At 39.2% G+C, this 15,832-nt stretch overlaps 1 protein-coding gene across 1 annotated transcript in view; it reads right to left on the minus strand.

The window, feature by feature from the left end:
* Nucleotides 1–1,024: 1,024 nt before the first annotated feature.
* Nucleotides 1,025–15,832, minus strand: part of SLC20A1 (solute carrier family 20 (phosphate transporter), member 1) — a 15,900-nt gene continuing 1,092 nt past the window's right edge. The window contains exons 4-10 of the mRNA XM_006876442.1: nt 10,358–10,454; nt 6,970–7,089; nt 4,622–4,888; nt 3,968–4,529; nt 3,178–3,363; nt 2,559–2,643; nt 1,025–1,180 (exon numbers count right to left, since the gene is read on the minus strand). Of these exons, the coding sequence (XP_006876504.1) occupies nt 1,025–1,180; nt 2,559–2,643; nt 3,178–3,363; nt 3,968–4,529; nt 4,622–4,888; nt 6,970–7,089; nt 10,358–10,454 (1,473 nt within the window). The remainder of the gene's footprint in view (nt 1,181–2,558; nt 2,644–3,177; nt 3,364–3,967; nt 4,530–4,621; nt 4,889–6,969; nt 7,090–10,357; nt 10,455–15,832) is intronic.

A 15,832-nucleotide genomic window follows, 5' to 3' on the forward strand; every position in this document is an offset into this window, starting at 1 on the left:
GGAAAAATGCCAAACTACAATGGAGTAAAGTCATCTATGTGCTTGAATGTACCTGTAAAATTTAGGAATAACAGAAGCCTAACAGGAAGGAGGGAGGAACTAGACAGCTCTAACTTGGGCAGTAGCTCTCACCTGGAAGATTGTCATTGCTCCAAAGAATGCACACAGCTAACCTATTCAGAAGCCCATATGGGTCCATGTGCAAAATATGAACAAAAACCATGAGAACACATTTTCTAAAAACTGTAGGTTTTTTATTTAGTTAAGAGGTAGACAGATGAACATGGAAGGCTGTCCCATTTAACTTGCCGAAATTTACATTCCACTTCATTCATCCATCCCATACTGCCAGTAATTTTAGAGAAATAACCAAGATTCCCAAGTTATTTTTCTTCCTACTTCTTAGCAATTAATAAATTGCTTACAAAGAGGTTATTACTAACTTCAACTTTCATTGTGTCCAAGGAACTTCATCCCTCTTAGAAGTTCCCACATATGCCAATAGAATCTGCCACTAGTCTGCCAAGAGGGCTGAGTACAAATGACTCTATTTCTATGAGACTACAAGGGGAGCTTCAGTTTAATTTTGTTGTTACATCCCTGTGCATGTTAGGGCAGAAGCTGGTGAAATCAACCAGGCAGAGCACACTAGGTCAAATGGCTCTGAATGGTTGTTGTCTCTGAAGATAACTTGTGATTTTATTATTTTTTAAACATTCAAACATAATGGAATTGAAGCCTGATACAAAAAGTAGAGAGAAATATGTACAGGAATTCATAGCCCAGAAGGAAACTGGACTTAATAGGAACCAGTGGAGACCTGGCTATTTTACATAGCTAATTTGAGACAAGTCATATTTAGCACAAAAGCAATTATAGCACAAGTAACACTTCCCTCCCACAGCTCCCAAACATTAAAGACTCTTGCCAGTCTTCTGTAACACTGTAGGCATTCTTCAAGGGAGCAGGAATGTGTAAGGTAGTTTTCCAAACACTGACACAAATCCTAATCCCAGCTTCACACTCACAGGATGACATACTTGAAGACTGCCATAATAGCAGCACTGATAAGTCCAGAAATGGGGACTGTGACAAACCAGGCCATAAAAATATTACGGAAGAGTCTCCAGTCAACAGCCTTCTTAGATCGGAGCCAGCCAACGGATACAACAGAGCCCACCTACAGAGAGAAACAGATCAAGAAAAATGGTTTCTCATATGTCACTGTTTAAGTTATTTAAATAGGGAATTCTGGACTGATTCCTTGAAAATTTATGTATAACAGGCTGAATACTCCTGGAAAAACAGAAGCTAATACAGAGACCCAATCATTAAATCTGTGCTTACTGAGATAACTATGATGAGAAAAACACTTCCTTTATTTCTCCTGAACTTCTGGAATGTCTTAATTACTATATTGACTTAATAATAAAGTACACATAATTATTTAAAATTTTTGGTTTTCCAAAAATCAGTCTACTGAGATGCTGCTATTAGACCTAGTAGCTGATCATCTGGAGAAAGATTTTGGCAGAAAAAGGATGACTCACCAGGATTTCTTCCCTGATGAAACAAACTTGAATTACTAGACAGGGAGCTTTAAAAAGTTTGTGAAAAACTTCCACTATCTTTTAATTCCATTTTTCCAATCTTTCTGAGGCCCCCTCATATGGCCATCAAGCCTTGAACGTAAGCTTTCTGTAAAGAAACTATCCATCCAGGAGAGCTCAGATTTGCAAAACCACAAATAGTAACGACAAAATACATGTTGTTGCTACATGTCACTGAGTTACTTTTGACTCATAGCTACCCTGTGTAAGGTTTCCAAGGAGCAGCTGGTGGGGTTGAACTGCAGACACTGCAGTTCGAAGTGAACTTGTATAGTCCAGAGCTTATACAGTGCCACACCAAGACTCATAAGAAACACATAGCCAGAACAATAAAAAGCTGGCTTGTTTATTATCTCATACCCAAACTACTCCCAAAATACAACACATACTGCTGTGTTCTCTGACATCACAATAATACAAAGCAACTGCAGTAAGTCAGAAACTATCACTAGCTCTAACAACAAGAAGGCCACTGCCACCGAGTTGCTTCTGACGCATAGAGACCCTGTATCAGGTTTCCGAGGCTAGAAATCTTTACAGGAGAAAACGCCTTTCTCCCAAGAAGTGGCTGTGGATTTGAATCGCCAACCTTGCAGTTAACAATCCAGTGTTATCCTACAGCACCACAAGAATGAGTTAAGCGCTGTTGAGTCGGTTCTGACCCACAGTGACCCTGTATAGGGTTTCTGAGGAGCAGCTGGTGGGTTTGAGAACTGCTGACCCTGTGGTTCAAACTGACCTTGCAGTCCAGTCCATTATCCAGAACTCCACAAGAATAGACACAATTTTTTTTTAATGTGAGCTTTTACATTCTTGTAGCCAACTTGTCATAAACTTGTGGACTATTCAAAAAATAGTTCAAACTTTCTAAATCAAAGCATTAGAAGTAAAAGCTTATGTTATGACTTGAACCATTCATCAGATATACTACATTTACTTTAGACTTACTTTACAATGTGTTGTACTGATGGGAAGGCCAATATTTGATGCAATTACCACAGTAAGAGCAGATGCCAGTTCAATACTGAAGCCACTGTAGACACACACAAAAAAATACTTTTGATAAGCTAGCAGCACTTAAATCTAAAATTATCTTGTTTTATTTGATGACGAAACTTCTAATGAAATCTTTATTTGCTCTATCCCCTAAGATCTAATTTGGACTATAAAACTCCTCCTCTTTCCTCCCTCCTCTAACATTTAATTGAGGTTCTAATTCGTATGGAAGCCATTATTAAATCTGTCTGCACTTTCATTTTGAAGAATCTGGAAAGGTAAACAATCAGTCTTAGCTCCAAAGTAGAGACAACAAAACCAAACATTCATAGTTCTTCACTCTCAGCAAGAAATCTTTCTCAGAAAAGTTATTTCATTTAAAAGATCACTAAAGTGGAATGGATATATGTTTAATCAAAATTATGTTTAAGGGCCATACAGTAAGTAAAAGTTTAAAGCTCTACACCACAACGTGGTTACTTTAACAAAAGAATGACTTACTTGTTTGCACTATATTACAAAATCTCTTAAGAAAATGAGTATACAGCTAAGGCCTGCTTCAACAACTCACCTAGAGGGGGTGATTGGTGTCAGATCTTTTCCCATGGTCTGGATAACTCTTCTTCCCCAGACCCAAAGGCCAATACAGATTCCAACACCACCATAGAGTAGAAGCCATATTGGAGTTGGGGCCTTTGAAGAAACATCTCCTGTATCATAAACCAGATACAAAGCAACCAGAGGACCAATGGCATTGCTGGAAGGGAAAAAAGAGGCAAAAATGGATTTTTCAAACAGAACTAGCCAAGAGCTAACTGATGAACATAACAAAGTTGTTTAAAGCACAGCTTTCAAGTTTACTTAGCAAATGATTCTTTGTTTCAAAGAAATAGTAAAGAGCCCTAATATACACAAGAGGGAGGAGAGAAAAAAAGCTGGTCTGAAGAAGGGAAGAGCCATGCATTTGGCCACCACCTCTCTCAGGGACCAGTAGACCATTTATAAACCAAAGAACTGAGGCTAACAACATACAAATTCATTCTACAGAAAAGTACAAGCTTTCATCTTAATCCCACTACTTAGTATTAAAGAATTGGACCCTATCTTAAATGACAAAAAGGCTTTTCAGTGAAAGAAGTCTGTTTGTCATCTCCAAAAACAAAGTTAAAAACATGTTTTATAACTTCTCTAAAGCATCCAATTTTACTGCCTGTATTAGTTAAGTCAGTCACTTCATCCTCTCTAAACTATTCAGTGTCACCAGGATGGTATGAGTACCACTGCCTCTGTGACCCTCCAGACTTAAGGATAAGATCACTTAAAAGCAGAAAATGCAACTTGAATACTAAAAGTCTACTAACCTAACATCATTGCCACCATGGGCAAATGACCCAAAGCAGGCCGTGAGGATCTGCAGGAATTGGAAGAGGAGAGACACTTCAGGCTTATCCTGGTCATACCACTCTTCTTCTACAGAGCCACTGCTTCCTTTTCTGTCTCCCAAACCCATCTCTCCCTTGACACTCATATCCATCTCAGACGCAGAGTGAATATCAGACACAGCATTGCAGTAACTGGTGTAACTATCCATGCGAATCCTCTTCTTGGTGTCTGCATTAGGCCATGTCAGCTTCTCCATTTCTTCACCTTTTTGTTCACCTTCTTTGGCACGAAATGAATCCAGAGGCATGCCACAAATTGCCATAGTATAGGAAGTATAGCTATTATTGCGTCTCAAGGGTTTGTCACCAGAGTCTCCCATGCAGTCTCCCACCTTGGCAAGATGTAATTTGTGGAGGAGCTCTTTGTACAAGCCAGAATCTTTATGCACGGTGTGATAATGATAGTGACCATTTGAGTTTATCTGGTTGCTGACTGCTTGACTGAACTGAACAAGGTTCCCATTAGGCAACTGCACTGCACCTAGCCAAGACCAAAAAGGTAACATTCAGTACAAAGAACATCAAGCATTGCAGGTAACAAAGTGAAACTCTTGTCAAGAAATTTCAGCTCACCATTTATGGCACTGTCTATGTTGGTCTCCTCCTTCAGGTCCATGCTAGGAAGCCTCTCTCGCTCTGGAGCTTCCTCCAAGTCTCCAAGCTTGAATGAGACGGTCCTTTCTTCCACCACAGCCCGGAGGGGCACAGTGGCAGAGCCAACATCAGAAACGGGACTCCTACTTTCAATATCACCAAGAGACAACTTTGCTTCTTCATGTTCTTTCAAGTTGATGTTTTTTTCCATCAAGGGGCTTTCAGAAGGACTAGACTTTATTTCTCCTAGAAAAGAAGGGATGTTTTTTTGGCTTGGTTCTGATACTAACTTTCTGCACAACTTCCCTTTCCTCCACACCCAACTCCAAAAAAATCCATCTCACAGTAAGAACCCATTAAGATCATTCTCCTCTCATTTATTATTGGTCAACTCAGACCTAGGACTTCACCAATGCCGAACACCTTTATTAGGAGGTGATGAACTTCTTCTAATGGGTCAGACAGTAAGTATTATAGGTTTGCTCGCTGTGTCATATCATCTTGTTCTGTTTTCATTTTTATAAGCGTACTAATCTACACTGAAGTATGTTCTAAATCCTAACCCTTATATAACTGGTTAAAATCCCATTTGGGAATGGGTTTTCCTGGTTAACAAGCATGTGGGCAGAGATGGGGAGTGAAAAGAGGCCATGCCACATAAAGATGATAAAAAAATCAAGAAGCCAAAGGTGAAAAGACCAGGACTCCCCCCACCCCCCAGAGCTGACAAAGAGAAAGCCTCCCCTAAGAGCTGGCACCCTGATTCAGAATTTCTGGCTGTGAAACTGTGAGAAAATAAATGGCTGTTGTTAAAGCCACTGCCTATGATTCCATCCATTATAGAGCAGCACTCGATAACTCAGACACCTACCAATCTTAGCTCCCTGCCAACCCGTTCACAGTGTTAGAGAGCTCTCAGTAAAAAATCTTGACTACATCTAGTTTTTTTTTTGGAAGAAAGGAATTCCCCAAATTTCAGCCCAAGAGTTCAAGCAAAGTAACAGCTCAATGATGGTATCTAAAGGTCATAATTTTAGTTTAATTTCCACCTCTTTGTTTTCAAAGAGATTAAGTCTACATCTCAGGATCTTGATGGTTTTCAACTCCATGCCTGGTGGGAGTATATTTCCTGCCTGTCATGTCTGTATTCAGTGTATTAGCCTATTCTTTCAGGTACTGAAGTCAAGCATCTATCAAGACTTCTTCATCTCTCACAAGTGGAGAAAAAATGAGGTCAAGAAGTCTGGAAAGTCTCCTTCCCACTAAACATTCGGCACAGCCAGATCAGCACAGAGCCTCTCGGAGGCCCTTCAGTTCAGCTGCAGTGACGCAGCATTCTTCTTAATACCAATGCAGTCTGTGCATCACTCTGCCTCTACAGAATCAACTGGCAATCACTACTTTAGCATTTCCATAGATGGAAAGGGCAGACAGATTATTTGAAGAGAGCTTAGTCACTAACTATCAGAACCTATACAGTATTTAAACTATAATCTGTATTGCTCTCATTAAGCACACTGCGGAGTCAGTTCCAACCCAAAGTAGCCCTATATAGGGTTTCCAGGGAGCAGCTAGTAGGTTTGAACCACCTACCTGGGGGTTCAAACTGACCTTGCAGTCCAGCATATTATCCTGCAGTGCCATACTAGGACTCCATAATCCATGTAATGGCTTAAATGATTCCTTCACATGTCACTCCAAAATGTTTACCTTTACAATTTGTACTAACCTGCGCTATTAAACCTCTGAAAATTAGCCAAATATACTAATCTCAAGATCGGCAGTTCGAAACTACAGCTGTCCCGTGGGATAAAGATAAGGCTTTCTGCTCACGTAAAGATTTACAGTGTCGGAAACCCTGTACAGTGTCACTATGAGTCAAAACTGACTCCATGGCATATTATCAATGCCACCAGCAAGGGTAGATATTCACATTATACCTAGATTTGCATGCATGAATACTATGAACTCCTTAAAAGTAGCTGAGGCAGATATCTTTTACAAACATATTTTGTACTTATACCATGTTTTTCATTAAGTTACATGCATACTTTTCAATGAACATAGGCTATTATAATTTCTCTATATTCATTTTATCATGTCACTGCAATTGATGCAAGTACCACAGGAAAAGAGATTAAAGGTCCAACTTGTTTCTCCAACATATTTCAAGTATCTCTTATGACTCAAGCCACAAAAAAATACAACTGGGCAATAAACCCGTATTCACTAAAAATTTCTTATATTGTCAAACTGTCCAAATGGTGGATTTTTACAGGTGATCAAAAAGACACATTATTAGATTGATCTGTTATATAGTTACTTACGTTCAATTTTTCTCTTCATCCTGGGACATACAAAGAACCAGACGATAAGGGCACAGAAAACTGCACATCCCACCGAGATGAGGATGGTACCCCACAGAGGAAGTTTGTCAAAGCCCAGCACTAGGAGATAAAATGGTGCATCTTGAAAACCCCAGGGCAACAGCCCCCGGCAATGTGTTAGCCCTCCTGGGACTCTGCGGAGTTCCCCAAGCCAGCCCATCACCTTTTACAGCTACTACCAGCTGTAGTTCCACAGGTTTACTGTTACAAAAAGAAATCAGATTTCAATTTGTGAGAAAAATCCTACACCAACACCTAAAAAACATGCGAGACTGAAGTTTCCTAAGCTCCTTAACATTCCAGTTTTTTCTTTCTTCACTAACTTTACCCTAAGGACCCTGAAAACTAGCTATTCCACTCACCAATTTAACTGCCATGCATTACCTTTGCACATATTTTTTTTATGTTAAAAAAAAGGAGTCATTTGTTAAGCTGATAAAATTATCTACAGAAAAGTTAACACATCCACCACTAGCCTTAAGTAAAATCTTTAACAAGATTATCTGTTTCGAAGTATTACCAAACTTAAAAAAACTGGAACATTATCTATCAACATATAAGACTAGCTAAAAGAGCTCTTTCGTAAAAGAAACACGGTTTGGTGGTAAATTTACAAACAACCCAGATCTTAAAAAAAGTGACTTGCCTACAAATACTTTTCACATGACTCATAGTCCATTAATACAAAACTTGAAAAAGTTCATGGAAAAACCCTTTACCCTCAAATTCCATTTCTCAACAAACTTTTTGAAGTCCCCTGAGATTAATCAGTAACTACTTGTCACTATCATGCTCATACACTCCAAGTCTCTAGGCTGTACGAAAGACATAATCAAAGCACTATATAATCTAATTAAGCCTAAAAATTTTTAGATGTTAGAATGATCTATATTAAGGAGTTCTGGTAGCGTAGTGGTTACGAATCGGGCTGTGAACCTTAAGGTCAGCAGTTCGAAACTACCAGCCGCTCCGCAGGAGAAAGATGAGGCTTTCTACTCCCGTAAAGATTTACACCCTCGGAAACCCTGTACAGGGTCGCTATGGGTCGAAACCGACTCGATGGCACTTAACAACAACAACAACATAGCTTATCCAAGCTTAGTTTTTCCTTGATTTTACTCCTTAAAAATTAAATTACTTGTGAAATAAAAACGATTTTCAATGATTAATCTTTAAAAATCAGATTAACTGAGGTCGCTCCCAAACTAAATATCTATGATTGTTAAGTCTTATCATCTTAATTTCTTTCAATTTTTATCATGTAGTTTAGGGGTGGGGAATTTTTATTCTGTCAAAATGTATAAACATTTGCAAGCCATACAAATTGATCAACTTTAAAATTAGCCTGCTGGGTCAGAATCGACTTGATGGCACTTAACAACAACAACATTTGGTCAGACATTTAATTAACTCACCCCCCCTAACGTGATGGCTCACCAGCCACTCCTAGGAAACCCTATAGAGGGGTCACTATGGGTCTGAACCAACTCGGCAGCACTTAACAACAAAATGTGATGGCTGGAACTGTGGTTGCTTTGGCAGGGCCACATCAAACAATTTCTAGGGCCTTATACGGCCCTCAAGCCACACGTTCCCCACCCCTACTGTATCACTGAAAGTCAAAGTTAAGTATATATGAAATTCAATCAATCTCTATCACAATGTAAATCTGCCTCCTTTCCAAAAACCAAAAGGAGAAAAAAAGACTAGCTTTTCTGATAAATAGATCCACATGGAATTCAAAAACATCCAAGTTTCTGTTTTCAAAAACGAATGAAAATTTGTTTCTAATTTCACTGAACTATGAACCTTGCCACTACCATACAAACCATCCAGGCTCAGTCTCACAGGGAGATTTTTCTTGTATAAAGTAAAAACACAACTCTACACAAAATAATTTTTTCTTCATAATGTATCAATTAGAGTAAGGAGTCTGTACTCCTTAATATGAGATCATTAGTCTCATAAAGTAGCTCATCTTCTTTCTTAATTATTTTAAGAATAAAGGCAAGGTTGTAACTAGTTACCTTAATTCTACTTTTGGTCACTGACATTACAACCATTGTTGTTAAGTGACGTCAAGTCAGTTCCGACCCACAGCGACCCTGTATAGGGTTTCCGAGGAGTGAGACTGGTGAGCTTGAACCACCGACCTTGCAACTGAACGGCTTTGCTGACTGGCCCATTAACCCACAGCACCACACCAGGACTCTACAATCCATTAGGCAGAAGTAAAAATCAAATCAGTGGGCCACATCAGAATAAGAAACTTAAAAACTTAAAAAAATAAAATAAAACCAGACTTAGATGAGTTCTTTACATCTAAGAAGCTCTGGTAGCATAGTGGTTATGAGTCGGGCTAGCAACCTTAAGATCAGCAGTTCAAAACTACCAGCGGCTCCACAGGAGAAAGATGAGGCGTTCTGCTCCTGTAAAGATTTATGGCCTTGGAAACCCTGTGCAGGGTCACTATGAGTCGGAACTGAGTCCACAGTACTTAACAACATTACACCTAAACATATTCATAATACTATTCTAATTATCTAGCTAGCTAGCTAGTTCTCTCCACATAGAATACATGTGTGCCCTGGGCAGCAACACATTTCTTCCAATGAGGCAGTCAAATGATAGAAAAGCCAATGACCATCAAGCCACAGGAGCCCAGACAGTATGCTGGTCAAGGTATGTATCTTGTGTAGTTGCTTAATTATACATAGATAGCTGTGATTTAATCCATGCTTTGCCTTAGTCCCAACAGAAAAGTAACCAAAATTTCAATCTTTATATTCTCCCAAATTATTTTTCCTCTTAGCTGCATGAATTCTTCTTCCAAGTGCACTTAGACCAGTTGTTAAACATGCCAGCTCTTCTCATTCAAGCAGATTCAGGGGAGTAAATTTGGTACTTAGTTATAAAAGTAGCTCCATTTGGAAGAAAAAATTGAAAATCCAGAAAACCAGCCCTAAATGACTGATTGTTGAAGACCAAATATAACTAATGACTCTTCAGCAGTCGAGGTCAGTATGAATTCCAACATTTTTAGTATAGATGGGAGAAAGGAAGGGAGAAGATCACATTATAGGTAGATCCTGTGAAGACTAAAGAGGAAAGGTCTGTAGTGATTTAGAATCTGAGCAGGTCTCTTTGGTTGAAAAACTATCTAGGTTAACTCAGCATACACTAGCCTGCAGCCTTCTGAAATGGGCGCAGGCCAGCCACCTTCTAGGAGATTTCAGCCCTGTAAAGCAAAAAGGGGTAAATCGGGCATTTAATGTAAGTTTTGTAAACACCCTGAAATTCACATTTAAATATTTTAATATGTACTTACAAGGTGCTCCAGTATACATGATGGAAAAGAGGTTTATTCCAATTGTGCAGGCATAGAAAACTGGCAAAGCTCTCAAACCATTAGGAACTGGATCTGCCTATGAAACACCATTAAGATCAATACATTAAAAGCTGTTAAAAGTTAATCCATTTACACAAAACTTCTTTTAACAGGGCAGATTCAGGAATTACAGATGTCAGTGTTTCTTCATAGTAAATTCCAGGGGCAACCGGGCTTTTTCCTGCGTGGTATTGTTAAGCGCCATCAAGTTGGCTCTGACCCATAGTGACCCTGAACAGGGCTTCCAAGGCTGTAAATCTTTACAGGAGCAGAAAGCCTCATTTATCTCCCGTGGAGCAGCTGGTAGTTTCGAACTGCTGACCTTGAGGTTCACAGCCTGATTCATAACAAATGTGCCTACCAGAGCTCCTTCTGAATAATGTTAAGTGCTGACAAATGCTATAAAAACAAAGAGGACAATGATGGTAGGAAGGGCACATTTTCATTCAGACAGAACAAGGAATGAGTGTCACTGATCACGGTGATGTTTAGAGGAAAAGAACGTAGTAAGCCAACAACATGTAAATAACTAGAGGTAAAAAGGTGTGGCACTGCAGGATAAGCACTGGACTACTAACCACAAAGTTTTCGGTTCAAACCCACCAGTCACTCCTTGGTGGTACTGGTAAGCCTTGGAGTTGGTTCCAACTTGTACAACCCTATAAATCTTTATGGGAGCAGAAAGCCTCACCTGTCTCCCACAGAAAAGCTGGTAGTTTCAAACTGCTGACCTTGAGGTAAGCAGCCCGACTCATAACCATTATGCTACCAGCGCTCCTTAGAAATCCTACATAGGGTCGTTGAGTCTGAAACAACTTAATGGCACTTAACAAACAGCAAGGAAGGAACAAGTCACCTGACTAATTTATTCCAGACAGAAGGCCCTGAACAGCAAGAAGGCTAGTGTGACTGGAAATAAGAAGAGTCCCACTTAAAACATGTACGTTAATTCTATAGGAAAAGAAAACACACAAATCAAATTTACAAAACAAGAGGACAAACCTAAATAAATAAGTAAGGCTCAACTTTTAAAGATGTTAGCCTAAAGATGGCGTGCTGGTGTGGCACTGTGGAATAAAGCACTGGACCGCAGGTCAGTGTGCACCACAAGGTCAGTGGTTCACACTCAACAGCTGCTCCTTGGAAACCCTATACAGGGTCGCTATAAATCGAAACCGACTTGATGACACTTAACAACAGCCTAAATGTTTAATACCATATTGATCAGTTCCCATGGAAAATTTGAGGGGGAGAAGACAAAATAGAAAGACCCTAAAATGATTCTATAGCTTCTGATAAGAAAAATCCATCCATTGGGCAGAATGAGGTATTGATTTAAGATCAATGAAACAGAAAAGCTCACAAATAGGAACATTTGTGCAAAGAGAGCTATTCTAAATCAAATAAAACCAATCTGAATGTTAACATCCTTATAACATCCTTTTTGATTTAACTATTTTTTAAAAGGACAGAGACTGAAATCACCAAAACAGATTCAATGATACATTACAGAACTTACTATACCATTACCCAAAACATTCATTATGAGTTGGAACCAAATCAATGACACTTGACAACAGTTACACTAGAGAGCCCTGTAGCACAGTGGATTAACAATGGACTGCTAAAAACAAGGCCAGGGGGTTCAAGGCTCCACCCCCAGAAAGAGGCTTTCCGTGCCTGTAAAGATTTAGTGTCTGAAACCACATGGAAAAAGTCTACTCTGTCCTATAGGGTACTGAACTGATGGCGATGAATAGGTTACTCACACTGAAGGCAGTCAGCAAGGTTATAAATCTGAGGTGTTTTCTAAGGCCAATACATGCTTAAAGAAAATTCTCCAGAGCCCTAAACCAAAAACTCATCACCATGGAGATGAGTATGATTCCCTATATGACAGAGCAAAATTGTCCCATAATGCTTCCAAGGATATAATTTTTAGAGGCAGACTGGCACATCCTTCTCCTGTGAAGATGCTGGTGAGTTCAAACTGCCACCCTTTATGTAAGCAGCTGAAATTTTAACCACTGTGCTACTAGGGCGCCTCCAAAAATAAACCCCACAGCCACTGAGCTGATTTCAACTTACAGCAACTATATAGGATTCCAGGCATGGCATTGTAGTAAGCACTGAACCACAAGGTTGGTTTGAATAACAAGGTCAGTGGTTCAAAGTAACCAGGCGCTCCTTGGAAACCCTATACAGGGTCGCTATGAGTCAGAACAGACTCAACAACACTTAATCACTCTGGCTCCATACAATGAGCATAGACTGACAACAACAAGGTCTACAGTTTGAGCCTGTCAGTCACTCAGCAGGACAAAGATAAGGCTTTCTGTCTCAGAAACCCTATACAGGGTGAGCTGGAACTGACATGGCAGCACTTAACACAGGACAAAACAGATCTGTTGCTTAGAGTTTTCAAGACCATAAATATTTACCAATGATGGGTTTGAACTGCCAACCTTGCAGTGAGCAGGCCAATGCTTAACACAACCACTAAATCCCCTTCCTTAATATATTTAAATATATTAGGGTCATATAACATAAGTATTAAAAGGAGCCCTACACCCTGGTAGTGTAGTGGATTACAAGCTGGGCTGCTAGCCCCAAAGTCAGCAGTGTGAATGTACCAGTTGCTCCTTGGGAAAAAGATGAGGTTTTCTGGTCCCATGATGATTTACAGCCTCGGAAACTCTACATATAGCTGCTGAGTCTGAACCAATTCCAAGGCACACAACTACCACCACCACCACCCACCATCACCAAGGATCCCTGGTGGTTCTGTGGCCTAAACAAAATTAGCAGTCCAAACCCACCAGCCACTCTAAGGGAGAAAAATAAAGCTACCTGCTCCCATAAAGATTTCCAGTCTTGGAAACCTTATATAGGGTCGCTGTGAGTCAGAATGGACTCAATGGCAGTAGGTTTGGTTTAATTTTTACAAAGGCAAGCCTTGGAGATATTGCCGTTTCAGTTCCAGACTACCAAAATAAAATTGGTATCACAATAAAGCAAGTCACACGATTTTTGTTTCCCAATACATGCAAGCCATGCTTGTACCATATATATCATAGGCTATTTAGTGTGCAACAGCATTATGAAAACATTTGGTAAATCTCACAAGATATATTGTGAGATTTACCAAAATTTGACATAAAGAGACACGAAGTCAGCATATGCTGTTGGAAAAATGGAACTGATAAACTTGCTTTGATTCAGGCTTACCACAAACCTTCAATTTGTTTTAAAAAAAAAAAAAAAACCACTATCTGCAAAGCTCAATAAAATGAAGCACGATGAAATAAGGCATGCCTGCACATTAGGTAGTGACGTATCGCAGATTTTCAAAGACTAGTAATATGGTATTTACAAATAAACCAAAATGTAATTGGCCACATTTCAGTAGCTACATTGGCCCAGAAGTTTTAGTAGTCTCTGAAGTAACCAGTACTAAATGGTGGAGGAAATAAACTAAGGAAATGAATAACACTACTAGTAGTTTATTATAAAATTATGTGCATGCTAAAGGAAAAAAAACAAAAACTCCTGCCTTGTACTTTAGTGTTTGTTACTAGCAGACACGTGTTGTTAATGTACAAAACTGTCAAGATAAATTTTTTCTACTGCTGGAAATTGAAAATGTTGCTAATAAGATAGTTGACAAGTTGAGTAGGTGTATACACCTTACCATCCAGTTATTTGGTCTGAAAAGGAGGAGCTTCATATTCCCTACTGTCAACCACAGTAGTTCATTTTTTACAACGGGGTGTTTCACAAAACTTTCATTTTAAAAGCTGTTCTGTTAATTGCTGTCCAGTCAGTTCAACTCATAGTGACCTTTGTACAGGGTTTTTAAGAATCTGCTAGTTTTAACCACAGACCTTGCAGATTAGCAGTCCAGTGCTTATTCTACAGCACCACAGCAAGACTTTTAATATTATTCCTAACAAATGGGAGAATGCTTTAAAAATATGTGATTAAGTGACTAGAAGTCAAAAACTCAAAAGGAGCACAATCTTCTTCCTCTGCTCCTTGTTTAAAGCCACAACTCTCCTTAACAAAATTACCTCATCTTCATTCTGCTTTTTTCCTCCGAAGTAAACCAGTATCTTTGTTAACAGAGACATTCAGAAATCAAGACATTTTCAAAATGCAATGTTAATATTAGTTTCCAAAATAGGATCTTAAGAGTTGGAAAGCATCTTAACAACCAGATGAAACTCCACCTTCCAAAAGCTTACCAACCTAAGGAATTTTTCTATTTTAAAACCTAATGTTACCTAAAAGCTCACCCGTTACTTAAGAACTGGTAGAGGGGTTTATGTGTACACGATACTGGAGGGAGGCAGAGACTGGGAGGAGGGATGCTGAGTATCCCTGGTAACACAGCGGTTAAACACTCATCCTTTAACCAAGAAGCCAGAGGTTCTAACACACCAGGTACTCTGTGGGAGAAAGACGTAGCAGTCGGTGCCCAAAGAGACTCCAGCCTTGGAAACCCTATGAAACAGTTCTACTCTGTCCTACAGGGTCATTGTAAGTCAACACTGGCTTGATAGCAATGGACTGTAAATGTTTCATCTTTAAGAGTCAGGTTACAAAAATAGCGATTATGAGCACTTGTCTAGTCACAGAATTTCTATAGAGCCGTGGAACAAATCCTTTCCTAGAGAAGCTTAAAACTAGATCAAACAAATGGGTGTAAATAATTCTTACCTCTTGGGAATAAGCTATCTATCTCCCTTCACTCTGATTTCTACAATTTAGGAGCATTCTAAAGAACCTACAATGGATCGGTTGAGAGTCATTCGTCTCAGAAAAAGGACAACTTTGTTTTCTGAGAAAAATGCATTTATTCTTACAATTCATTCCCATGCCAACAAAATCCCTTGTTGTCTACATTTATTTCAGAGTCAGCATCAGACTTCTTGATAAAAGAAATGTGATCAGATCCCTCAAAAGATTTTCAAGTGGACAGGAAATAAAATGGCTGCTTGGATGGATAGGGTTGCCTTTATTGGTTCTTGTCTATCTATTCTGAGAAATTGGAGTCCAGTCACATGTGAAATAGAAGGCTCATCTAGAAGTTTATAAACTGTCTATGATTAATTAGCATTGTAAAAAGAACTACAGAGAAACTCTAGCTACTCCATTTAACTGGCAACTTAGAAAAGGCCCCAGGAGATATTGTGACTTGTTAAACCCTAAACTTGTCATTCAAATTGGTTTCGAATATTAGCTCAGATAAAAGCATTTATCAGTTCACAGACAAAGTTCATTCTAAATAAATTCCCGTATTTTCCACACTGGTCTCCCATTTCTTGGCACAAATTAATACTCATTCAATTTTTCTTTCCTGAGTATTAAAAATTTGCTTTTCAGAGGGCACATAATAAAAGTGTATAGAATATC

The sequence above is a fragment of the Chrysochloris asiatica genome, unplaced genomic scaffold (genome assembly GCF_000296735.1).
Source record: "Chrysochloris asiatica unplaced genomic scaffold, ChrAsi1.0 scaffold00380, whole genome shotgun sequence".
NCBI lineage: Eukaryota > Metazoa > Chordata > Mammalia > Afrosoricida > Chrysochloridae > Chrysochloris > Chrysochloris asiatica.